We start from the raw sequence: 27425 nt of genomic DNA on the forward strand, positions 1-27425 counted from the left end.
GATTAAACTTTTTTATTAACAGACAGGAGGATATTTCTCATGTATGCTGTTCTGCAGCCTGGGTTTGGTGATGGCACAAATGGATACAAGTGCATGGTCACTATGTGGAATGGTAGTGTTTTGTGGGGAACAGTTCAGGCTATATACAGAGCGAATTGGTGCAGTGGTTAGCACACTGGCCTTGCATTCATGAGGACAATTGTTCAGAGCCATGTCTGTCCATCCAGATTTCGGTTTTCCCGATTTCTCAAAATCACTCCAAACAGTAATTCCTCTGAAAGGACACAGCAGATTCCCTTCCCCATCCTTAACACACTCCAAGCTTGTGCTCCATCTCTAATGATCTCAGTGTTGATGGGACATTAAAACCAATCTCCCTTCCTTCCTTTAGTTCAGGCTACTTAGTTCAGACTATGATCCATACTAATTCTGCTGTTGTATGTTCATTATTAAATTTTTATGATACAGGAGGCAGTGCTTTTTCATGCAGCCTCATGTATATTTTTATTTACCCTAATATGTTAATGGAACTTTCGTTTTGAGTTCTATGAAGAACAGGAAGCTTATTGGTTGTGTCTAATGTAGACCATTGAATTTCTTGAAGTGCATATTAAGTGTGTAGAGATTGTTTTCACTTCTGTTTATATGTTATTTGTATCTTGTAAATTTTGTCCCTAAATGTAAACATTGCTAGCAAAAATCTCAAGAGGTTCTTGCTGACTTACTTCAAAATTTTACATGATATATTCTAACAAATATTGTGACTGACATACACTATATATTTCTTTAAACAATAATCTACAGGTTTTCTGTTAAAATCAACTGTGGGAAAGAAAATGCTGTGCTGTGAAAATGTGCAGTTTTGTTTTCTTCCTAATCAGTTTTATCTGCTGTAGCAGGTCATTTAAACATTAGACAAATTGTTTCTCCCATATATATTCTTTCTCATTATAAATAATCTTAAACAAAGATTGTGTACTCAATTATGTACTGCTTTGCTTTTTTCCTTGCAGTCTGTTTTAACAGAAAGCAAGAAAGTTTATTTGTGGATTATCAACTTATGATTAGAATACTAATATGGAACCAGAATCATCCAAAAGTTTGTAATCTGACTCATTTGCAGATTAAAATTATGCAAAATATTGTGATTGCAGCTACTATTTTCATGGATCCAGCAGCAGGAGAGGTCTCTCATAATCTGTGTACCATTGATTCCAACTGATTTACCCCAATTTTAAGTAACTTCAATTCCCAACCAAGCTTTTGTTCACAATAACAGTAAACAAGGCTCAAGTTCAGAGAGAGGGGAAAGAAGAGATGGACAGTGAAGGGGGGTGGGGAGGGGGGATGAAATGGACATAGAGAGGGTGAAGGAGGAGATGGAGAGTGAGATAGATGATGCAGAGGTGGACAGAGACAGTGGGAGGAGAGGATGGACATATAGAGAGAAGAGAAGGAGATTAGGTTGTATGTTTGATTCCCTTACATATTTAGTAACTGCGAAGCATTGCCAGGTTTGCTAATATGATATAAATTGATTTCATCGGAGACATAAATTCAGTACAAATCATATCACTGACACATAAATTGATATTATAACAGTCATGTAAAAACATGACAAAATAAAAGTAGATCATAATTTTAAAATAACATTTGAAATCTTATAACTTAGGTAAAAATTATACATACAACAAAAAATAGCTTGTCTGTATCTGTGTACCACTGAGAATGAACCATCACTCAAAACTTGAGAATGAACCATCACTCAAAACATCTAGCTGTTAATAAAAAAGAAAGCAGCTCTGGTTGATTATTCTAAGAACAGCATGCATTTTGTGCAGACTAGAGGATTTTTCAATACTTATGATAATGAAGTTTCACATTTTGACTACAGCTTGTGTTCTAACTTACATAGAGCTTTCTATTTCCAAAACAAGATATTTTAATCCCAGGAGCTGTGTATCCATTATCCTTTATTTTGTTGTTTCAAGAGGAAATCAGATTCATAAATTTTTCCATACTTTCTTCCTGTAATTCTCTCTGTAAGTGTTACAATCGAGGCACCATGTACGATTCTGTGATACACCATCTTTTTTTCCTTATATTTGTACCTGAATTATTAGTGCATCTCATTGTTAGAATTTTGAATGTCACACAGAGAGAAATCGTGACTAGTGGTCTTATAGCTAAATCACTGCTGATTGTTGGCTCTGAAAACAAATTGGCAAAAGGTTCTGCACTATGTCCTTCAATATTTGTAGGAAATTTTACTGTGGAAAATAATCCAAAGCTCAGCTTCAGCAGCTGTAGGTGCTCCGGATCATGCTATCTAATAGAAGATCAACATTAAAGTCTCCACAAGTCTCCAGTTAAGGCTGCATAAGCTTGCTAAAACTGTTTCTAGCTGCTTTATGAAATTCAGGATACATCCTGCTGGTGGCCTGTAAACTGTCGATACTATGAGCTTGTATGTTTCCCAATCCACTACTGTGGCACAGTATTCAAAGAGCAGTTCAACACAACCTTTCTTTGTCTGACAGGTTTGGGACTTAAGTCCATTTTTGTAGATCTCCTCCCTTTAGTCTTACTGGCTCTGCAGCAGCACAATATTATCTTGTGTCCATCAAGATGACTCTGTTCAATTTCACAGTTTTCCACGTGATGTTCTGATATAAAATAAACAATAAGTTTGCTAAGATTCCATCTGCGCTTTCATTTTTTTCTGTATGGTTGTAAGGAGTCCGTTCTTTTTATTAATGGGGTCTCTGATGTTGGAAGAATCTAAACGCATTCTCTTTACTACGCATGGGTTTGGTCAAGCTGTAGTATTTTGTTTTGCTAATAGCTGTTCAGCTTGTGGCACTGTTCTCTCTCGGCTTGATGGTGATGGATGTCCCAGTCGAGATGACGTGGAATAGTGACCATCGATCATGACAATGCCAATCTGTAACTATCAAGAAAAAAAAAAAAAAAAAAAAAAAACTCCTCATTTGGTTTGGTTATTTCGAGATACTGCACCTCAAAATGAAATCACTGTCTTGATGGAGCAGTACGCCAGAATGTGTGTGCCACCCTTGCTTGTAATGAAAGCAATTGTGTCCATTGCCTGTTGATATTCTTCACTTATAAATGTAGTGACTGCACCACTCAATAACGTGATGCCTCCACTGACCTGAAATAATCAAAAGTCCCTTGAGTGTTCACAACAGAACCTTTAGTTATGCGAACTTGCTGACTATAGTTCTTATGCCCGGTTTGAGAATGGTTATTCAAACATTAACAAATAGTGTCTTGAGTCATCATTCCATCACCCAAGCTGAGGCCATGCTATGAATTTTGTGAGGATGTTAAGTTCTTAATTATTATCCCTTTGTCAAGGCGTCGCTACATCGCGTCTTCAACAACTGCACGACGTAACTCCAGAGATAACATACCCTTTTCTGTCACATACGTCAAAACCCCATTATTTGTCTAACAGTAAAGATGATCTTACTTTAGTCTGACTTTTGTCTGATATTTCTAGGCTATATCATAAAACATTAAACTTCAAGTCCATTTTAAAACAATCTAGAAGTGCTTAATATGTGTACTACTTTTGCAGAATACAAGAGAGAAGTGAAGTTAACATCTCCATTGCCGAGTTACATTGTAGTCACAGCGAACTTACAGCTTGATGCGGCTACAAATCTCTTCTAGGACAAATGTTATCTTTGGTCGATTTATGGTCTGGGCTCTAACCTTCGTAAATAATAATTTTTGAATTCTTTCTTTAAAGTTTTGGTTTTGTATCACATGGTATTATTTCATTCAATACTTTCTTTATGATAATCATTAGTATTTACATAACATCCCTCTTAATCAAACTGATAGGAGTGTAAATTTTGTTGTCAGTAGCTGTCGTCGCTATCAGGATGACTAATTTTGCTATTTCTTTTGCAACAAAAGGATGGTTATTATGGGTTATATATTTGGAGTGTTAAAGCTGTAACTACATTTATTCTGCTGCTCCGCCTTTCAGATGAATTTTCCCAAAACATGGCCTATGTAATAGACTGGAAATCTCTTCAATAGGAAGGACACTGTTTTGATCAGACTGGATGCCTGTGACAAGTAGTCACACGAACAGCATCTTACCAGAAGCATTCAGTTGTGAACCATGCCTAGTCTGATATGAACAAGTCACTGTTGATGCCTCAGTCACGTCAATGTGTGAATGTTTCCCTCTCATGAGTAATTTCCCATACTTTGAATTAAAACATTAGACATAATGCTTCATCCAGCATTTATCATACTGTTCAAAGAGTGTCACAATCCACTTACTACTGTGCGGAGCCATTCTCAGTAATGTTTCTGATCTCATCTTCAACTGCATGGTTAAAGCTATCATCCGAACGTTTGTCTGCAGCCTCTCCTATTATTAAGTTAATTATTAATTTTTCAAGATTCCTCATCAAAGAGATTAAATGGCAGATAATAGTCCTAAAACCTGCATTAGGCGTAAAATACTAGTTACACAATAATCACTCCCCAAGGAATTATATCCCAGTTCTGACAATCTCCTCACATGACTACCTGGCAATAAAACATTCTTGGTCTTCTCAAAATGTTTTGCATGAAAACATCTGTTCACTCATTGGTTGAACTTTCTTGTGTACCAAAATAGTGTGAGATTTAAGTGGCTAATAAATACAAGACTGGTAATGGGTAAACCACAGCTTTCCTGTGACATCCATGTACCAGTTTAGGTGCACGTGTAATTGTTATGAATTAGCTTTGTGTACAGTTATTACTTTGTGTACTGTGGAAATGAATTTAGCTAAGACATTGAGTCAGGTGACATTCTGAAGAACTTGTGAAGCGCTATTAGATCACAAAGTGAGATAATAAAAATATATATAAGTGAAATTTGGTATTAAATTGAAAATTACAAAATAATTCCAGGTGTTATTCCATGTGACTCATGAATATGCTCAGAATTACAAAAAAAAAAAAAACTCAAGTCAGAGGAAAGCTCACATTGGAAAAAAAAAGCCTCAAAAGACCAATGCCAAGCAATTTTGAGAGCTACACAAGCACTGAAAATGAAATGACATATGATGCCAAGTGACTAATGTAATTGTCCAATTGGGTGTAAGCAGCCAGTGACAGTCCGAACTTGTGATTTATCTATTCTGTGACCATCATACCACTCTGTGCAATTACTTAATTAAAGAATGAAAAATTAACAGTTATGAAAAGGGTAGATTGCTACTCACCATAAAAATGATGCACTGAGTTACAGACAGGCACAATGAAAAAACAGTTACACACTGAGCTTTAGATCAAAGCCTTTTTCAGTAAAGAAAGGAAAACACATGCACATTTACACAAGCAGGCACATCTCATGCACACATGACCACTTATCATGTGACCGCTGGCAGCCTGTCCAGAGAGGTCAGAGAAAGTAGTCATTTGTGCATGAGGTGTGCCTGCTTATGTGATTGTGCATGTGTTTTCCATTCTTTTCTGAAGAAGGCTTTGGCCAAAAGCTCAGTGTTTTAACAGTTTCATTGTCCCTTTCTGTACTTCAATGTGACATCTTTATAGTGAGTAGCAATCTATCCTTTCATAATTATTGACATTCCACTGCACTAAAGGGATTGTTATTTAAGTTACATATGAATACAGAACAATTATTATCATTTTATCCTGGCGCTTTCATGAAAAAAAAAACAATGGTGCAGAACTGAACTACACTCACAAATTTTTTTTATTGCTAGGCTTTGCTTGAACCTTATTCCCTGTACAGTCAGTCTAGTTCTGAACTTCTGAGGTTGTATGAATTATTTTTCTCATTTTACAGTTTTCTGAATTTTGCAATCTTTAATATTTTCATCATTTCATATAAATTTTTTTGCAATATTCACATGCATTACCCATTAAATTCACAATTGTCTCAAGTAATGCTGATGAATACTGTGTCACTGATGATTTAATCTGAAATGCACTGTTTATATGCTATGTAACCAGTTTATCTAATCTGCTGTAAACCTCCTTTTTCACCAATGTGTTCACTCTTTTCTCAGTTGTAATTTCATTGTTTTGTATTAATCCTATGATTTCTGTAAATACACTTTCATGCTTTTTTTGCAGTAAGGCTATGTATTGTGCCATCTCTAGACTGTCATGGTTAAAGCTTTAATGTTCATGAACGTCTCAACTGATTCACGTGATTTTACTATTAATCTCACTTTTCTCACCATTTTGTCAAAAAGACAATAATCTTTGAGCTTCCAAAAGCATTTCTTTGAGCCAAAATGACAACTGATATTTATATACATGATAATTTTTTCCACTGACTTGCTCAGTACCTGCAGCCTCCAGTGGTCAGAGTTGGGGTAAACACTTTGCCGTGTTGTTTCAGATAGTGTGTAGAGATGATTTTGACATTGGTCATATCATTGATAATGTTTATGAGATGGTATTCATTTTGTACACTTTTGCATACCCGCAGCAACTTACAGGCATGCTCCTCTGTTTAGATGCTTTTCGTGGAATTGATATGAATTTCCATTGTCTTGGTTTAAGGTGCATTTTGAAATATCTAATCCTGTAGGCAGTTATTATATAGCATTTGGTACAACATTTTTTCTCTGTGTATATCAGATCTCTAAAGCAACCACTTGCAAGATTCACTGTTGTGTGTGCCTCACAGGTAGTATCTGAGTTTTTAAAATTTCCAAACAGCTGTTACAGCTTCCTTCTTTCTCATCTATATTTTATCTCCCATGTGCATTACAACACTAAGAAACATACTTCAGTAGTAGCAAAACACTTACATGAACTGAAACACCATGTTTTATTGCACAAATATCATTATCCTTCAAGTTCACCATACAGACATCCTTAAGTCATGCACATATTCTGGATAAATAGTACCAGACAAAATAGCCTTATTGCTTTGTAAATAAAAAACGCCAATATATATGAGAAAATTAAATCCTTTTTCAAGATCCAAATAGGATACATATATGGCAAAAACAAGTTTCTCGAGTTGGAGATTGCTGACCACCACTAATCCTCTACTAACATAAGCTCCAACTGTTCAGTGTAGGGTATAAAATTATTACCAGTAGCATGAATAGTTTAATCACCTATATCATGAGGATGGTAAAAATATATATCTCAACCTCTGAAGAACCTGCCACATTCTCTTGTATAAAGCTCACTCAGGCAGTTGCTCAGAGGATGTCCATGAGGTCTACTACAGTCAAACACTGTTTATTGTTCACATTTCACTTTGATATAAGTCAACACGCCAGAGAAGTGCCTCAAGAAAGCACTTCTTAACACTTAAATTTATGTTTAGCATTACTAGTTTCACTTTGTTGGAAGCATTTTTCTTAATACTTCCGGTCTGCATTGTATACATTCTCTGCTTTGGCCATCATCAATGATAATTTTTACACAAATAACAAAAGTTGTCTATTTCAACTCTTTTTCTTTGGACCTTACTGTCCATAACCACCTGAAATTCCAAAATAGTTTATGGCACCATCATCCCATATAATTTCTGTATTGTTTTACAAACAGTTTTTTGTTTAGTTAAATTTGGTTCACGGCAAATCTATTTCCTATTGTGTTAAGGACAAACATGTTGTTTATTTTTTCATATGTAATTTGTAACATCATATCCAAAATTTCCCTTTTTGTTTTTCTTTTACAAGACTCCTCAGTGGATGAGCAATCTGTGATCATTACACTGAAATTTGTAACTGTTCTTATGGCTTTACTCATATCTAAAGCCAATATTGCGTAATTAAAATGTTGGATAATCCAGTACTATGGGATATATGTTCATTTTTATACTAATCTAAAGTTCAGGACATACAGATTGCAAGAAACTATGCTTGTGGGCAACCGATTGCTGAATAGTTAGTAAAACCTGAACAATCTGATCATCAAATGCCATTTTTCTATCTGTACAGGGCCACCAAGCAACAATAACAGCAGTGGCAGCCATGATGGACAGCCGGCGTGTAGTGACTGCTGACAGACAGGGGATTCTCGCAGTGTGGCTCGCAGACAATGCAACTCTGCTTCACTCATGTGGAGGCCCGAACCAGTGTTTGGCGATAACTAACTCCATGAAGTATGTTGTATGTGGAAATGGAGATACAAGGTAAGGTAGGGGTTTATAATTACTTTTGTTATGTATTTTCTGGACCTTTTGTGTAATAGCATGCACGGGTAAGGCATCCAGATACTGTTAATGTGTCCATTGTCTGGCAGCTGCTGTAAAATGCATGCAGAATGTACTTTCCACTATAAAACCATATGAGGGTTCCTTGATATTCCATTAGCTTATGGAGTGTGGAAAGAATGACAGCTTTATATGCATCTGTATGTACATTAAACTAGTGTAATCTTGTCTTTGCAATACCTGTGAGAGAGATACATTAGAAGGTATATTCCTAGACTCCTCACTAAACACTGGTTCTTGAAACTTTGTAAGTAGACTTTCACGGCAAGCTGACACCTATCTTTGACATCTGTTAGTTCAGGTGTCTCAACATTTCTGTGGTGCACTCCTATTGCTCAGACAAACATGTCACCATTCGTGCTGGAGTGTTTCAAGAGCAGTCTCCTGTGGTAGACTGACTGCATTTTTGCCAGTATCCTACCAATGAACTGAGGTCTGCCATCAGATTTACCTATGACTAAGATTATATTGTTATTATGTTTGATATGCCCACAAAATGTTACTCCCAGAGTCATCATAGACTCCTAGAGTCATCACATGAAGCTGGCTCTTGAAACTTTGTTAACATTCGTTCTCAGGATAGTTACTGTCTATCTTTAAGAGTTACTCCCAGGCTTTTGTGTGGGTTGACCAATCTCAGTTTTGACTCACTGATGTTATAGTCATAGATTAAGTTTGTATGTTTTATGAGGTATACAGTTTTACATTTCTAAACTTTTTAATACAAATAGCCAAGTTTTGAAATCATATCAGGATCTGACTGAATTTCAGAGGTAGTCAGAATCTTCTAATTATCACCTCACTAAGTGAAGCCATGACCATGGAACTTGGAGAAAATGTTAGCCCTTCTCTACATTTTCACCTCTCGCTATCCATTTTTCTCAATGCGGGATGTCTCGGTACAGACTTTGATTGCAGAGGTCTGTAGTTTGCTTGTTCAACACACTTTACACCTCAGAAATTATCACCTCATTGAAATTCTTGAAATGTTGTCCACACAGTGGTTTCTTCTTTCAAGTCAAGAGGAAGAGGTCACTGGACACTGTGTCAGGAGAATACAGGGGTGCGGCAAAATTTGGTAGCCAAAAGAAACAACATATGTATCTGTTTTGCAACTATATCTTGTGCACAATGAGCTGAGTCATTGCCAAGAAGCGAGAACACTTTCTCATGCAACTTTCCATAACATGTCGTATGGACAGCCTCCTGTAACCTAGTTAGAGATTTTGGTAGTGTGCTCATGTGATGGATCCATGTGTTTCCTCTCCTTTCTTTACCATACTCCTTTGCCTTGGGATCATACTGATACACCCAGCACTCATCCATGGTGATCAGGAAGCTATGGATGTCATTTGAATTGGCCCTGCACAGCAGCATCACTTTTGCTGCTGTCTCAGTTTTTTGAATGGGTGTGACCAGTTGTGATACCCATTGTGTAGCGAGTTCCATTAGTTTGAAATATTGTGCAAGATCTTGAAAACTGAACCTCAACTATCACTTTTCCCCTACCTCTTTGATTCTGCCACACCAATTTTGAGCACCACGGCTTCTGCTTCTCTTTTGTTTTCCTGTTGTTCATAGAGGGATAGTTTGCCACTTTGTTTTTTCTCATTCACACATGTTTGGCCACATTGGACGCATCTGAGGCACCTACTCACTGGGTCTTATATTACTGCACTGTCACCATACACCTAGTGCAACCAGATGTACCAACTTTTAGGCACTACAGAAAATTCAAAATATAATATGTATTCACTTAAAAAATGAGCATGTGCATGAAATTTCCAAAATGAGTTTATGAAGACACTGTTAGCAGTAAACCAGAATGATACAATACTGTGTGCCAGGAAGTCATGACCAGCATATGAATTAAAGGGATGCCCCAGTGCATGCCAGAACTGTATATTTTGAAAACACTCAGCTGTACATCTTCCACTGTTGTAGCTTTACCATCACACAGCTGTTTCTTGAACAGTGTTTCAGCTTCTTCCTCTTCATCTCTCTTACCCACTGACTGGTCTACATCTACATCTACATACTCTGCGAACCACTGTGAAGTGCAGAGGGTGTGTCCCATGGTACCACTTATTAGGGTTTCTTCCCATGCCATTCACTTATGGATTGCAAGAAGAATGATTGTCTGAATGCCTCTGTACGTGCTGTAATTATTCTAATCATATCTTCGCAAACCCTATGTCAGTGCTACATAGGGGATTCTAGTATATTCCTAGAGTCATCATATGAAGCTGGTTCTTGAGACTTTGTTAACATTCATTCTCAGGATAGTTTCTGTCTATCTTCAAGAGTCTTCCAGTTAAGTTCCTTCAGTATCTCTGTGACACACTCCCACAGATCAAACAAACCTGTGACCATTCATGCTGCTCTTCTCTGTATACATTCAGTATCCCTTGATCTTCCTATTTGGTGTGGGTCCCACATACTTGAGTAATATTCTAGAACTGGTCACATGAGTGATTTCTAAGCATTCTCCTTTGTAGACTTCCCTAGTATTCTAGCAATAAACCAAAGTTTACCCATGACAGAATCTGTGTGACCATTTGATTTCGTGTCCCTACAAAGTGCTACACCCAGGTATTTGTAGAAGTTCGTCAATTCCAACAGTGACTTATTGATATTATGTTGTTAGAGCAGTACACTTTTTTCTTTATTTTGTGAAGTGCATAAGTTTATGTTTCTAAACATTTAAAGTAAGTTGCCAATCTTTGCACCAGATCTTATCAAGATCTGACTGAATATTTATCAGCTTCTTTCAGATAGTATTTCATTATAGATAACTATGGCACCTGCAAAAAGTGTGAGGTTACTATTAATATTGTCTGCAAGGTTATTAATATACAACATGAACAGCAAGGGTCCCAACACAATTCCCTGGGGCACACCTGAAGTTACTTCTGCATCTAACAGTGACTCTCCATCCAAGATAACATACTGAGTCCTACCTACCAAAAAGTCCTCAATGCAGTCGTAAATTTCACTTGATACCCCCATATGATCATACTTTTGATGATAATCATAGGTGTGGTAATAATTCAAATGCTTTTTGGAAATCAAGAAATACTGCATCTACATGACTTGCAGTGATCCAAAGCTTTCAGTACATAATGTGAGAAAAGTGTGAGTCGGGTTTCACATGATCAGTATTTTCGGAATCCATGCTGGTTTGCATTGGGAAAGTCATTCTGTTCAAGACATCCCATTATGTTTGAGCTAAGATTATCTTCTATGATTCTACAACAAATTGATATCAAGGATACTGGATGGTAGTTTTGTGGATCACTTCTACTATGCTTCTTGTAGAAAGGTGTGACCTGTGCTTTTTTTCCAAGCACTGGGCATAGTTTTTTGTTTGAGTGATCTGCAATAGATTATAATTAGAAGAGGGGCTAACTCGTGTGCAAATTCAGTAAAGAATGTGTCAGGTACTCCATTGGGCCCTGGAGCTTTGTTTAATTTTAACATTTTCAACTGTTATTCAGCGCCATAGGTATCATTACTTACTTCAATCACCTTTTCCGTGGTATGAGGGTTAAATTGGGGCAATTCTCCTGGGCTTTCCTTTGTAATGGAATGTTTGAAAATGGGGTTAAGCATTTGAGTTTTGCTTTCTCATCCTCATACAAACTTTGGTGTCACTAACAGCCTTTATTTATGACAGCAATTTCTTTGGGTTTTGTGAAAGAACATTTGACAATATTCTGCTGTAGTAATGATTGAAGGCTTCATGCATTACTCTGTTGACAGCCAAACATGTTCCATTCACCACCTCTCTATTTATAGTCCTACGTTTTATTTTACACATATTATCCAGCAGGCCCTCTTTCTTTCAAAGTTTCTTTATGGTGACTATGTGCCATGGAGGTTCCCTCCCATTATGAACTGTTCTACTGGGTACATATCTATCCAGTGCATGGTTGACTATTCTTTAAAATGTGAGCCATAGTTTCTCTACATGTTCCTGCTCTGTGCTTAAAGTTTTAAATTCCTCATTGATATATGACACTAGTGACTGTTTTATCTAGTTTACTGAACATATATGTTCATCTGCTTGTTTTAGTTGTACTTTGTGCTTGGATAATCATTATTGCCACAACTTCATTGTGGTTACTGATACAAGTTTTGATGTGGACTGCCTCTAAGAGGTCAGGTCTATTTGTTGCCATTAGATCCAATATAATTCCATCATGAGTGGGGTTCCTAACTACCTGTTCTAGATAGTTTTCAGAGAAGGAATTTAGTAATGTTTCACAGGGTATCCTATCATGCTCACCACGAATAAAACTGTAATTTTCCCAATTAACTGTTGAATGATTAAAGCTTCAACCACTGATTACAATATGATTGGCTAACTTATGTACAAGTGACCTGAGGCTTTCTCTAAAGTTTTTGGTTACATCAGTAGATGAGCCTGGTGGGTGATAGAAGCATTCAGTAATCATTTTATGCCCACCACTGATTCTGAGTCTTGACCAAACAACCTCACATGTAGCTTCAGTTTCTGTCACGGTGGATTGGAATTGCTTGTCTCCTGTGACAAATAAACCATCTCCATTTTCCATTTGCTTATCCTTTTGGTATACACTTAAATTTTTCCCAAAAATCTTACTGCTTTCAACTTCAGGTTTCAAAAAATTTTCTGTGCCTAGTATTGTGTGAGCTTCGCTGCTTTTCATGTGCACTTCAAACTCTGGCACTTTATTGTGAATACTTGAGTAGTTACCCTTCAGGATTTTAGTACTCTCACCCATGGCAGGCATTTCTTTCGATCTTACACTGATACTGCTGGGTTTCCTATACCTATCATTATCTGGAGTGGATGGAGAGTTGCCCAATCTAAAAAGTCCTTTTGTGCATCCCACATACCGTCAGCTACCTGAGTAGAAGTCTGATGTATAGTGCACACTAGACCCATTTAGGGGGACCATACAGTTCTCAACTGCATGGTGCAAGTCTACGAAGTTGCAGCCTAGCTTCTCATACAACCTTCACAGTTTCTGGTTTATTCCTTCCACTTCATTCAGAATCAAATGGCCATAATCAGTTCTGGGGACAATGTCGCAACTTGTGTTCTTCGTTGAAACTCCATACACAAGGCTAGTCTTTTCAACCTTCTCTGCCATCCACTGGAATGACCCAAGTGTACCTCAAGAGCCCAGACGACAGGCATCATTTGTTCCACCACGCGCCACAATCGAGCAGTTGGCTGTATCTGTTCCATCAATGGCTGCTGGAATAGCCTCTACATGTTGAATGAGGCCTTGAGGTATACATACTGAGTGCACCTGGTGTCCCGTCCTGTCCCTTGCTGCCATTTCTCTGAGGGATACCATTGTTCGCTGTACTTCTGAACAGCTGATGAATAATAAACCCCTGCCCTTTTGTGTTTGCATCCTCTTGACGTGGTACAAAACAGATAAAAAGAGTCTCACTGCCTCATTTTCATTATCAGTGAACGACAGCACCTTGAACCTGTTGGTTAGGTAGATCGGTACAACACCTTGAGTCCTCCCTGTTACCCATCCGCCCTGAACAGGACACCTAGATGTACCATTGACATGTCATTCACAGTCAAGTGGATGAGTAATGACAGAGCAGACAGGATCAACAGGAGATGATAGTACTTTAGGTACCTCTTGTACCAGTATCACAGGTACATGACTCTAGGGAGCTCTTCCGACACACACATTCATAGCAGCTGCCAATTGTTTGAAGCAGTTGGGGTGATTTGTGGCTGCTTGCGAACATCAACCAACTCATCCTCTGTTTGAGAACAGTGTTCACAGTGGGGCTGCATTTTGGCTGGTGCAGTACATTACAAGGCAGTGAATAAGTAACTTTAATTTAAGCATGCTGATTATCTTTTAATCACTTCACCAAAAAAGTTGCTAATTCCCTATAAGAATGCAAACAAATGTACAAAACAAGATTTCTGCTAAGGCAACAAAAAAACCTGTTATAAAATTACTAATTTCCTAAAATGTTTTGAGGTTAATTATAGTTCTTTTCAAGCTCAAAACCAGAGTTAATTCATGATAAATGCAGATTATACAGGCCAACTCCACTTTAAGGGAAAACAAGATGTAACACAATATCCTAGTTAGAATATCTGCTACAGTAACTAAATCACAAAACACTGATTTATTACAAATTGTTTGTAGATTACACAAAGGACAATGATAGGTATCAAAAATTCTCAAAAATGCATGTTTGTTTGTGTTGATATACAATGCAATTCTGGGATGATGTGTCCTTTGGCAGCAACTGTCAATCACGAACACTGAATTCTACAAAATAAGTTACATATACAAAACGTTTCACTGGTAACGTACAAAATGCATTTCTTCATTATTAACCCATAATGCATTGTTGATTTTTTTCTTCTTCTTAGTTCTGATTTTTTTAGATGGGCTTACAAGTCACAGTTGTATGGAAAAGCAAAGTAATGCTCTACATTCTGGCCCAATGGGTCAAATGGTACCAACCATCCTCCACGTCATCCTCTTCCAGTTGCATCACTGAATGTGATACTAAGGACTGCGAGGTCAGCACACTGCCATTGTCAGCTTTCTCAACCCTGGAGCCACTACTTCTCACTGAAGTAGCATTTTGGTCCACTTCACAAGGCTGAGTGCACCCTGCACCAGTCATCCCACCAAGGAAAAGTCCACAACAATACAGGGAATCTGTATCAATGATAATGTGTCTCAAGAAAAATTTAATTGTATCAGATCTACAGGGAATCTTATTTGGTTTCTTCACATAGCAGCCAGTCACAGTGACCACTGAGCTGTGGAGGCAGACTGCGAACTTAAGGAAGACCAGTGAGAAATTAAAAAATATTCATATCTTTGTTTACACTTATCAGTCAGAGTATTATGAGACCACTGACCTACTATTGATATAAATCCATGTAGGTGATAGCATCATCACCTGGTGAGGAATATCTGCTAATCAGACATACGCACAGTGCATTTAGTATCAGTGATTGTGCTTTCCATATGTAGGATGGGGAGGCCGTAAAATCTGTATGAGTTTGGCTGAGGGCAGATTGTGATGGCCTGGAGCCTCAGCACAAGTGTTTCGGAAACTTTATGACTTGTTGGGTGTATGAGGAGTGCTGTGGTGAGTGTGTTCAACACGCAAAACCAAGACAAAACCACATCCAGTCATTGAGGGGTTGGGCAGCCAACCCTCTTTAGAGATGGTGGACATCATAAGCTAGGCAGACTGGCAAAACAGGATAAGTCGCAAACTGTGGTGGATCTAACATCAATTTTAAATGCTGGGCAGAATGCAAGTGTGTCTGAACACACAGTGCAATAATCTAACAATGGGTCTCCACAGCCGACGACCAAAGCATGTGCCAGTGTTATCACCACATTGGCAGCTACAACTGAAATGGGCACATGACTATTGGCATTGGATACTAGCACAGTGGCAGATGAATCCTGATACCTTTTTCATCATGCTTATGATTGTTTTTATATTTGGTAAACAGAACATATTTTTGAAACAAGATTTAGAGAACACATATATACCTGGAACAAAAAAAGCATTTCATGATCACTTAACAAATAAAAAACAGAATAATCAATGTAGCACATAGTTTGAAAATTTTTCACGCCACTCTGGAAAGTAGATACATCAGGATTTTGGAGGAACTTGAAACTTTTTGGCAGTAACAAACAGCATCCCAATCATGGTCTCAATAAGTAAAATGATTTCAATCAAAACTTTTATTTCATAACCTTTGAGAAATGTATTTCCTGACATTTGAGTTACTAATGTGAAGGGTCAACATTGCTGCCATCATCTTCAGATCTTTGCAGATCTTTGTAGTGGTATGGCATATGGGGCAGCATGCTGCTTCCTGCAGGAAAATCCACTATAATGAATAGCACAACAAGAGCTGTAGCCAAGAAAAATTACCATGAAACTGTGAGTAGCCTGCACCATATAGCGACAATCATTGTACCTCACTACCTTCCCACTACAAATTATGTCTCTCATTTATTTTACTGAAATGTTGTGATTTCCTTCTTTTTTATTATTTCATTTTCAGTTCCTTTCCACTTTCATTTTTACTACTTGTTGTTCTAATCATGAGGGACGGACCAGTATACATGCTCTTCAGTTTTGTTTCATATTTTTCCTTTATAATACTAATTCTGGAGCCATCACAAATTATTCAGTTTTAGAATAATTTGTATAACCAGTTTTTATTTTGAATGTTTTGACCAGTTTTAAACTACCAGAAACCAACAGATTTTCCAGTTGGTTAAATAAGAAATTTTTTGGCTACCTAAGAACAATACCTAAGAACTATACTTTCAAATGAACCTTCTTTTAATTACTTTGTATAATTATCTGCCAGGTATTACACAATATTCTGCTCCAGTGGAAAAAGTTTTAAATGTGGTTTAGCAACAGTGATGGAAATCAAATACTGCAAAGAGTGACTATTGTTTAATGCTTGTGAAAATAAGTGCAGAACCAGTGGACATTCATATAATTCAAATGTACATGCCAACATCAGGCTGTCACAATAACGAAGTGGGAAAATATATGATGAAATAGAAATCATCATCCACTCTGAAGACAGAGGTAGAGTAAACACCATAATTGTAGGTAACTGAGATAGTGTGCTTCCACAGGGTAGGGAAGCAATATAATAATTATTAGCTTTCAATGTGAGTAAGCCTTCAGGCGGTAATTCCTGTGTACAGTTATTATATCGTACTGACAGTTGTGTTGACTGTGGTTGGCCAGCAACAGCAACTTCTTGTCATTTATGTTATGATATAACACTCCTGCCATTTTTGCCTGCTAAGCTTTAAAATGGTATATGACTGTAACTAGTAGCACTTTGGATTATAAGACAGCTGAAGGTTTTCGCCATGAATTTCAGTGAGTAAGAGTATCCTGGAAGCAACAGTGCAGTGAAGTGAGAGGTCAAAATGCAAGCACAGAAGTGCAGCGGCAAAATATTAAACTGGTTTTGTTGAATACTTTAAAGAGTGAAGCTGAGAGGGAATCAGAGATAGTAAGGAAACCATGGATCACCAATGAGATGCTGGAAAAGATGGAGGAAATAAAAAACTGTAAAAATGTTAATGAAGAAGAATACAGAAGACTTAACAACACACTCAGTAGAAAAACGACAAACTGAAGGAAAAGTAGACAGAAGAAATTTGAAACAAAATGGAGGAACTACAAAAAGAGGTGGGTATGATATCCTGTACCAGAAAATGAAGGAGTTGGGAGGGAGCAAGAACAAAGAAGTAAGTAGCAGAAATTCCAAAAATATAGGAATACTACATAAAGGAACTCTACGATAAGAAACATCACCCACAATATATTAAAATAGAGATGGAGAAGGCACAGCATAAATGAAATTCAAGCAAGAATTGCAATGGCCAAAGCCGCATTCAACAAGGAGATGACTCTTCTTACCAGCAAGCTGAGCTTGGCATTGGGCACTGATGAAGTGCTACACTGTGTGGGGCAGACACATGGACCATGAGAAAAATGGGGAAAATACATGGAATGTTTCGAAATATGGTGCTGAAGAAGAAAAGAAGATTGTGTAAATCCACATGTTTCAGGATGTGAGAAAAGTGTGAGTTGAAAGATTTTTTCGGAATCCATATATGTTTGGCGTGGAGGAGGTCATTCCTTATTGTGTTTGAGTTCATAGTATGTCCCAAGATTCTGCAACAGATTACTATCAGTGGAGTAGGATGACATTGTTGTGGATCACTTCTGTGACACTTCCTCTAAAGATATTTGCTTTGCTGTCTTTCTACAACTGGGCACAGATTTTTGTTTGGGGAATCTACAGTACATTATGGTTGAAAGAGTGACTGACTCAGCCTCAAATTCTATGGAGAATCTTTCATCAGGTCCTGGGGCCTCATTTAATTTTAGTGATTTAACAATTGCTCAATACTGCTGACTCTAATACCTGTATCACTATCTTTGCGATGGTGTGAGAAATAAACTGAATTCTGCATGTTCCTTTGTGAAAGAACATTTGAAAATGTTCTTGAGTATATCTGCTTTTGCTTTGCTACCCTCAATTTTGCTTCCTCTGTCACACACACACACACACAAACACACACAAACACACACACACACACACACACACACACACACACACACACACACACTCACATTTACTTAAATGCCACTGGTAGACTATACATGTAATAAAATTTATTTGATTATTGTCAGGGATCTTTTGATAAGATTCTGCTACAGCAAGAACTGAATACTTCTCACATTGTGCTTCTGACAGGCAAATGTGTTTCAGTTAGCATCTCTCTGTCTTTACCACTATACTTCATAGTACACCTAATGTATGATAGTCTGCTTGTTTAGAGAGACGAGTTAAGCAAGGTGCAGCTAGATTTGTGTAGTTTGTGGATTCTGGACATAACAATGTTACAAATAATAGTGTATTGTGTGGGAAACACAAAAATCTCTAATAAAAGTTGTAAATGTATGTAACCGTTACAAGGCCATATGCACTATGAAGATAGTCATTGCAAGAAAATCAGCAGGCAAGTAATTTCTGATCTTTTCTACGAAATTTCAGTGTATTATTGATAAAAGATGATATTATTAACATTACTGACTAGCCAAACAGTGAAATATTGGATAAAATAAAGATGTTAGAACACTCTGTCAGACAGTTTCAGAAAAGTGAAGTGGAAAAGAATAGTTTTGAACATTATAATATGGGATATTAATTGAGACTTGAGAGACAAATAATGAGAATGAACAGTAAAAACTGACTTCCAGATTAAAAGGTGAGAATGCAATAGATACAATGTCTGAGTGTAAAACAAACAAACAAACACACACACACACACACACACACACACACACACACACACACACACACACACACACATACTCTGGGTGAACTCAAACTCCAACGACAAAATTTCAGAGGTTGTCCAGTGATACTTTCTGAGCATTTCTGTCAAAAGGAACCAGGGCCTGTTTAAGGCACAAGGGACACCTGTGGCCACTTTGGGCACCCAGCTGACAGTGGTGTCAGATGTCGCCACGTGTATCATTATTAGTAGCAAAACCTAAAATGTGTCAAGGTATACATTGTGTGGAAAGGGGGGGGGGGGGGGGGTGTCAAAATCATATGTCGTTTGTGTGGAAAAATATTCTAACCACCCCAGAAGCAATCTGTGGTCTACACTGGCTTGTTACAGAGCAACTGCATTTTGTTTGATGTCGTCTCATTTATCTTTGTACCACTATTGCAGGGAAAATATCCACACAAAAGTAAAAATGTCAATTATATGTATTGCAAGAGTAGGGTAAGTTTATTAATTACCTCATCACTGATCTTCAGCTCCAATAAGTCTGCGAATCCCTGACGCATTCATAGTTCATTCATTCTTTGTTGATCCACTGAATCATTTTGTGTACAAAGAGTACTACATGATATGGGACAAGTCAATATACTTGTTAAACATTTAAAAAATACATAACACCAGACTAGATGCACCTAGACTTACACAATTGTATGATAGTTATAGATTAAATGATATAGTACTAGTATATTCACAAGTTGTTCAAATTTAAGGTCAAAAAGGCCTAATTAAAATTAAAATTTGTGGATATCTTGTGTCTGTAGAAAAATTGAACTTCTACCAGAGCCGGAACTCAACAGGTCTGATTTGTAAGAAGGCTTTTACTGTGCCTTTAATTACAAACATGATCCAAGATTAATCAACTATGGACATATCATTTTTAACAAACACTAAACTTCCAAAGAAAAGAACAAGAATATCCACACATCAATATTTACAGTATTATTAAGATCCTCTGGTTGTTAGTATTTCTTGACCCCATCATTTGTGGAGAAGATTCTTTGCTGCCTCCAATTACTGTGCACATCATGATGCTGATTACACATTTAACATTCTTAGGATGACACAAAGCTCATACAGAATACCTCAGACAAAATAGTAAATATACTAAAAAAGAGTTGCTCCTTAATAAATCCTTTTACACAATAAATTTTTAACTTCCTGACAAATTTTCCAGGTAAACAAATGAACATATCTACTGGTAACAAAGCTTGTTCATTTATATTCAGAATTGGTATGACATTTCACCCTCAGTCAACAAAATGATTCATTTCCAAAAACTTTGGCTACAGAACATCTCGAAAATTTCATACCCTCACATTTGCCAACTCATTATAAATCAACAAGCATGTGATTACTAATAAGTTTCCACCTATAATAACCCAACGTGAAAATAACTTTAATCAGTTATATTATACTGTATAAATTACTCTTCACCCAATGTCTCTTTCTTTTTCCTTTTTAGACTAATGAAAACTCTGTACAAGCATTGTCAAATCAACCAAGTAAATCATCAATGCAACAATTAGAAACATGTAGTTCTTTTTTTCCAGTGTACTACAGTAGTTCCATACTATATAGGAAGACATATTACTTCACTTGGTCATGAAAATTTCACTAATACTACAAATCATATTTAAATTAAAATTACCTTCCCATAGAAAAAGTGCAAACCCTTTGCCAGTGTTCAAGAAAGATTAAAACTGCCCCCAGTAAATTACAGAATTTTACAAATTTAAAAGTCACACAAAGATTTCTTTTTTCTGATGACCCCACAATCTAGCTTCATATTCTAGATTATCTGGTCCTTTAGGGCAAGACTTGTACGGGTAAGAGACAATGGAAAGGTTAAAGTTTCATTCATTTTCATCACTCAAGATTGATAATGATGGCTCTGGTATTCCTTGTTATCAGAATATTTACTATCTACATTTATGCTCCACACCACTGTCTACACATTTAGTATTTTTCACTTAAGGATGACATGTTCAAACATTTTCAGCACCATGGATAGCCTCTCTCCCAAGTGTTGCTGTCTCAATGTGTACTTCAACTTATGCCCAAGCATTACTTTTTGGGTACATCAACTATTTTAAAGCAACCTTTAAACTCAATTATTCCACTACCCAACAGAACATAACATATGAAAGTTATCTAAGAACATCCACATTAGTGCCTTTCATACTGTAAGCATACACCACATGCTGCCCCTTTCCAACGGCATCCTTCCAAAACATACTCATTCTCCATAGCCCTGTAATGGTGACAACATTTCAGATTGTCTCTTCCTTGTGGCTATCTTTTCTCTTATACTTCCATATTGCACAACGTGAGAATATTTATGATCTTTCACAATGTTTTGACTTCGCTAAATAGTAAATTCATCCTCCCATAATTAATAAATTTCTGAAGTTTTGTGACATACTAGTTATACTAGACAATTTTGAAATTATGTTGATTATTATACTTTTTTCTTATTGATGTAAGTCCTAAACACTTTACATATCTTTGTCTTTTCCTGTCTCTGAGTTAGTTGATATGGTTATTTTTGTTTATGGCTTCTTGGTTCTTAAGAACGGACCCTCATATAAAGGACGAAATTTACTTATAACTTTTTTCGCTTTTTTTGCTGTTTTTATGGGTCGTAACTAAAACTAAATCCCCTGTGTAGGTGTACCTTCTCCTATCTCTTTTCTTCTCTTGGCCTCTCCCATTAGCAAATTATTTACATCATTGCTCAGTAGCTCCTGTGCACCAACACCCCCTGTGGTCATTTGACCCATTTCAGAGTCATTCTCCTTCTATGCATTCTCCTACTATTTCCCTGCCCAATTTGCACATGACATGATCCCTCCTGCTGGATTACTTTGAGGGTGAAATTTAGAAATTATGTTATGATTTGCATCTACCCATCCCAAAATTTGGATAAACTGTTTGGTTAGAAAATAAATTGATCTTGTAATTTCATTATAATATTATGAGATGTTGCTTTCATTAATGAGTATAATTTGACTAGTTTGGCCCAGTATTTGAATACTATATATATATATATATATATAGTTATATGTTTGTGTTTGTTTGTGTGTCTGTCGACCTGCCAGCTCTTTCATTTGGTAAGTCACATCATCTTTGTTTTTAAATATATATATATATATATATATATATATATATATATATATATATATATATATATATATATATATATATATATATATATACACATCATTCCTCATCAGCCCCAAGGCAGATAACCATAAAGTCCATGGCCAATAAATCCCATAAATTACTGGTATGTGGAATGATGGAATACAATTAGTGTGCATACCAATAGCATGTACCTTAAATTTCTAACACATTTCACAGGATCTCAGGATTTTTCTAACTAGGTGGTTCACATCCTTAAAGTAGTAAAGTTTGTTCATATGCATGATACACTTTTTTGGACCAAAACGGGCATATCATGTATGAACATATCAGGTTGTTAAATTAATGCTATTTTGTGACATGCATAGTGACCATCTCTGTGAGTTGGTTTCCTATGAAACAATATTTCTTTGTACAATTTCCAATTGTCGATAGTATCAGTATGACTTTGGTGCAAGGCATCAATTTGTATATGAAACTGACTGTCTTTGTTTTGTCCACTTTCTAAATTTCTACAAAAAATCTCTGTCTTTCCACATGTATTCACCTTCAGGAAATAACCAAAACGATTTCCCCATTTCTTTACATTTTGGTTTGATTGAACGCCAACAGATAGTCAAAACACTGTCTGGTATCTTTCCCCTTTAAATATTCAATAGAAAAATGAAATTCCCATAGATAGTCTACTATGTCAATTTACTTTGTTGAAGCTTGGTCTTTAATAGAAATGCCAATGCACCATGGTGTGTGTGTGTGTGTGTGTGTGTGTGTGTGTGTGTGTGTGTGTGTGGTGTTTTACTGTCTTGTATCCTGTTAGTGGATATTTAAATTTTTTGAATGCCCACACTACTACTGTGTTTTACTGTCTTGTATCCTGTTAGTGGATATTTAAATTTTTTGAATGCCCACACTACTACTGATACAATGTCATCTTTTCAGTAATGTAATATTTTCATTCGTGTTGTGTGAATATTCTACTAGTGAAATCTACTGATTTTCTCTCTTATGTGTGATCAGTCACATACTGCTGGAATATGTGAGAGGTTAGCCCAAAGCCCTATACATACACCATCATATGGAAAGAAAGAATGAACTTCAGGTGAACCAGCAGTTGGAATGCTGCCAGTGCTTCCTTTTATTTTTTTAAATTCTTCATGGAAGTTTATATCTCATCACCATACTGTGATCTGCTTTAATAAGCTCATCAAACTTGGTGCATTAGGCACTGAATTAGCAAGGAATTTTCTGTAGAAACCTACCATACCAAAAGATGATTTGCGTTGGTTTTTGTTAGTTGGTTCTGGGCACAGTGTGACCACATGCAATCTATGCAGATCAGACTGAATGTCCATAGTATTTACAATATGCCCCAAGAACTTAACCTTGTTTCTACCAAATTACAATTTTGATAAATCAATGGTGACACCTTGTGAACCTAGTGTTGTTAAAGATTCATTCAACATTTGTAGGTGTTGTTTCCATGTTGTGGATATTACTGCTGTATCATCAACATATACAACACTTTACTTTGTAACTCATTTCCTCTTGCTTTATCCAAAGCTCTTATGAAAATGGAGCACTTGGAATTGATAAGACCTTCCTTGAAACAGGAATGCTGTGTACTTTCATGAGTTCTTTGTGTAAGGCATCTGTGAGGTCCATTGTGCTGATATACTCTATTCCTTCAAACTTCACTAGCAGTTCCTCTATTGTAGGGTTCCTATCCCTCTCTGGCTTTATTATTCTTTCCACAGCTGGTGCATCGAACAGTATACATATAGTACCACCTGGTATTTTAACAGTAACTAATTGATAATTGTAACAGAGGTTCCTATAACATTCCATTATATCAGTCTTTCAGTTTCTTTTTCTACTAATGGCTTCATTGATACTGGTATGGAGTGGGGTCTGACATAAAATGGATTGTTTGGTTAGTCTTCAACCTACAAATAAAAGCCTTAATCATGTCTGGACATGTCGAAAATACTTTTATATGTCTACATAAGAAAGAAACTGTATTTTTCTTACCATTAATATTTGGATTCTTTGAGTTGTTAATGTTATCAGTTATATCTGTTTCATTCATTTATTCCATGTCTGCTTGTAATTGGTGCCTGTCATCCTTTTGTAACATTGCTTCTGTCATTAAAGTGAGTCCTAATCTGGCTGTGATGCTTTGCTCAAAATGTATGACAGCTAAGTACTCTTGTTGTCCATATGTGAATGTCAGTGTCCCATTTTGGAAGTTTAATTATACACTACTGTCCAACAGCCAATCTATGCCTAAAATCATGAGTACATTTAGATGTTCCACTATGAATATTGCTTGTTGAAAGGTGTATGTGTTTAATTTAAACTTAATGAACAGTTCTGCATATACTGATTTGCCTGTCATGCCTGTTTCATCTGTTATCTTTATTCCTGTGACTGGTAACTGAGGGAAAGCACCCAACAAATTATTTAGCTGTAAGAAGTAGTAATCCACCATTGATATGCCACTAGTAGAATCTAAAATAACTTTCACAGTTATGTTATTTACAATCCATGTCAGTTTCAGTTTCATAAAATTTTTTGTTTGTGTGTTATCATCATGTAGTAAGACATCTGCTAAACTGTGGCCATAATTGACTTATTAAGCATGAGGTGGTTTGTTGTGGCTGATTTTGTATTGCTTCAGAGGACTGAGCCTCTCCCTGGTAGCATATTAGTTTTCCCTGTCCATGGTAGTACCAGTGTTAAATGTGTTATCATGATAAGTTCTGTTCTTGTTCCCATTTCTGTGTATATTCCATCCTGTACCCTGTTTCCTCCATTTATAGCATCCTCTACAACTACATCTATACTCTGCAAACCACCGTGAGGTGCATAGCAGACAGTACATCCCATTGTACCATTTATTATGGGTTCTTCCCATTCAGTTCACATATGGAGCATGTCTATTATGTAAACATGATCGAAACCCATGTTCAATCTTGTTTCCAATATATCTCTTCTACTGCCAAGTTGGGTACTGAATTTATTAAACCATGTTTCTAAATTCTTGAGTCTGGTGTCAATTTGCATCAGTCTGTTTTCAACTTTGGTGACCTTGAAAACCATATGCATAAATGTATTATTTAAGTGAGCCATCTTTTGTAAAACTGACTGTATTAACTTAGCAATAGTCATGTTGTGGTCTATGTGGGCTATTGTATCATTGCGGAACTAAAACAAATTTATAAATGTATTTCATAATAATGTAGCAGTAGTGAATTATATCCAATGTAAGTTGTCATAATAGTGGACTGGGTGTATGTATAATTGCTGTAATGACCTAGTTGTAATTTCCTGTGTTTAACAGTACTTGTAATAATAGAACATATGAATGTCACAGTGACCTCATCATAATCAACTATATTAACAGAAGTTGCTATAACAAAATACTTCACTTCAATTTCTGTGTTCATGTTGTCACACCACTGCACTTTGAAAATAAGGACAAAAATCTTGAGCCCTCTGAAATATGGTGTTCTGCACCTCGTTGTGGACAACTGCAACACTGCTTGCTATTTGACATCATTTTCTACTGTTGGTACTGAATGCTGCCTGGCGATGGTTCATCGAAGTGGAATGCTTTACCAACAGCTGCGACCTCCTATGCACCGAAGGACATAGGGACACTTGTCGTGGTCACTTTAGCTGCCTGTATCTCAGTAGATGTAGCCCAGGTTCTTGATTGCCAGTGACTCGGTTGAAATTGTCAATATAACCACTCCAAATATGTATTACTCATTTTGGTTCAAATTCCATCACCGTTTTGACAAATGAACCCTGGTTGTACAATGTATTCTTGTAATTCTGTGGCCGTTTAATTGCTAAGCAACTGAAGTCCAATCATGTTACTATAACCAGATTTATTCATGAACAGAAATTTCACTGCATGAAAAAGTCAGCTTAAAAACATTATATTATTCAAATTTGTTGTATTTCACTTTTTGTGCCTTTGGCTGTAACTGTTCCTTGATGTTTAATCATCATACAGTGGCTTGTCTGAGACGCTGAGTAGTAATATCAGCACTGACAGTTACTTCTTTAAAAGTTTTGCTTCTGAAAGAAGAATGTATAACTTAACTATTTCAGTCTTGTCTGGTTAATAGTGGCTTGTTGTAAGAGTAGTGTTCCTTTTGTGCCAAAATCTTCCTCATTGCAGTTGAATCTTAACTTAGCTCTTGGTTTGATGTACCAGTATTGCTTAATCGTCTTACAGTTTGTCTCACATCAGCTTTTATCACACACCAGGATAGCTACATGCAAGGGTTTGGTTAATTTACAAATTTCCTTGTTTCTGGTCTTCAGCTCTGAGAAGTCTGTGAACCTCAACTCATACATGTTTCTTCTCGTGTCTATAGAAGATTTCAACTTCTACAAAAACCAGGATTCAGTAACTCCAGCAACGGAAAATCCAGGATGGAAAGCATCAATTTTGCATGAGGGTTTGTGTGTGTCTGTTGTCTTTTTTGACGAAGGCCTTGTCGGCTGAAAGTTCATTTTGTGGCAGACTTTTTCTTGTGCCTATCTGAGCTACTACAAACAGCATAGTGAATGCATTATTGTGGCCAAGGTAAACACGAAGCCCACGCCTACTACAGTAGTACAAGTTTATATGCCAACTAGCTCTGCAGATGATAAAGAAATTGATGAAATGTATGATGAGATAAAAGAAATTATTCAGGTAGTGAAGGGAGACGAAAATTTAATAGTCGTGGGTGACTGGAATTCGAGATAAGGAAACATAGTAGGTGAATATGGATTGGGGCTAAGAAATGAAAGAGGAAACCGCCTGGTAGAATTTTGCGCAGAGCATAATGTAATCATAGCTAACACTTGGTTCAAGAATCATGAAAGAAGGTTGTATACATGGAAGAACCCTGGAGATACTAGTAGGTATCAGATAGATTATATAATGGTAAGACAGAGATTTAGGAACCAGGTTTTAAATTGTAAGACATTTGCCGGGGCAGATGTGGACTCTGACCACAATCTATTGGTTATGAACTGTAGATTAAAACTGAAGAAATGCAAAAAGGTGGGAATTTAGGGAGATGGGACCTGGATAAACTGACTAAACCAGAAGTTATACAGAGTTT

General features: G+C 36.7%; 1 protein-coding gene across 1 annotated transcript in view; it reads left to right on the plus strand.

Moving 5' to 3' along the window:
• LOC126101511 (uncharacterized) overlaps nucleotides 1-27425 on the plus strand; it is a 936969-nt gene that overhangs the window by 795192 nt on the left and 114352 nt on the right. The window contains exon 22 of the mRNA XM_049912155.1: nucleotides 7968-8161. Within this exon, the coding sequence (XP_049768112.1) occupies nucleotides 7968-8161 (194 nt within the window). The remainder of the gene's footprint in view (nucleotides 1-7967; nucleotides 8162-27425) is intronic.

This window comes from Schistocerca cancellata, chromosome 9 (assembly GCF_023864275.1).
Source record: "Schistocerca cancellata isolate TAMUIC-IGC-003103 chromosome 9, iqSchCanc2.1, whole genome shotgun sequence".
Lineage (NCBI taxonomy): Eukaryota > Metazoa > Arthropoda > Insecta > Orthoptera > Acrididae > Schistocerca > Schistocerca cancellata.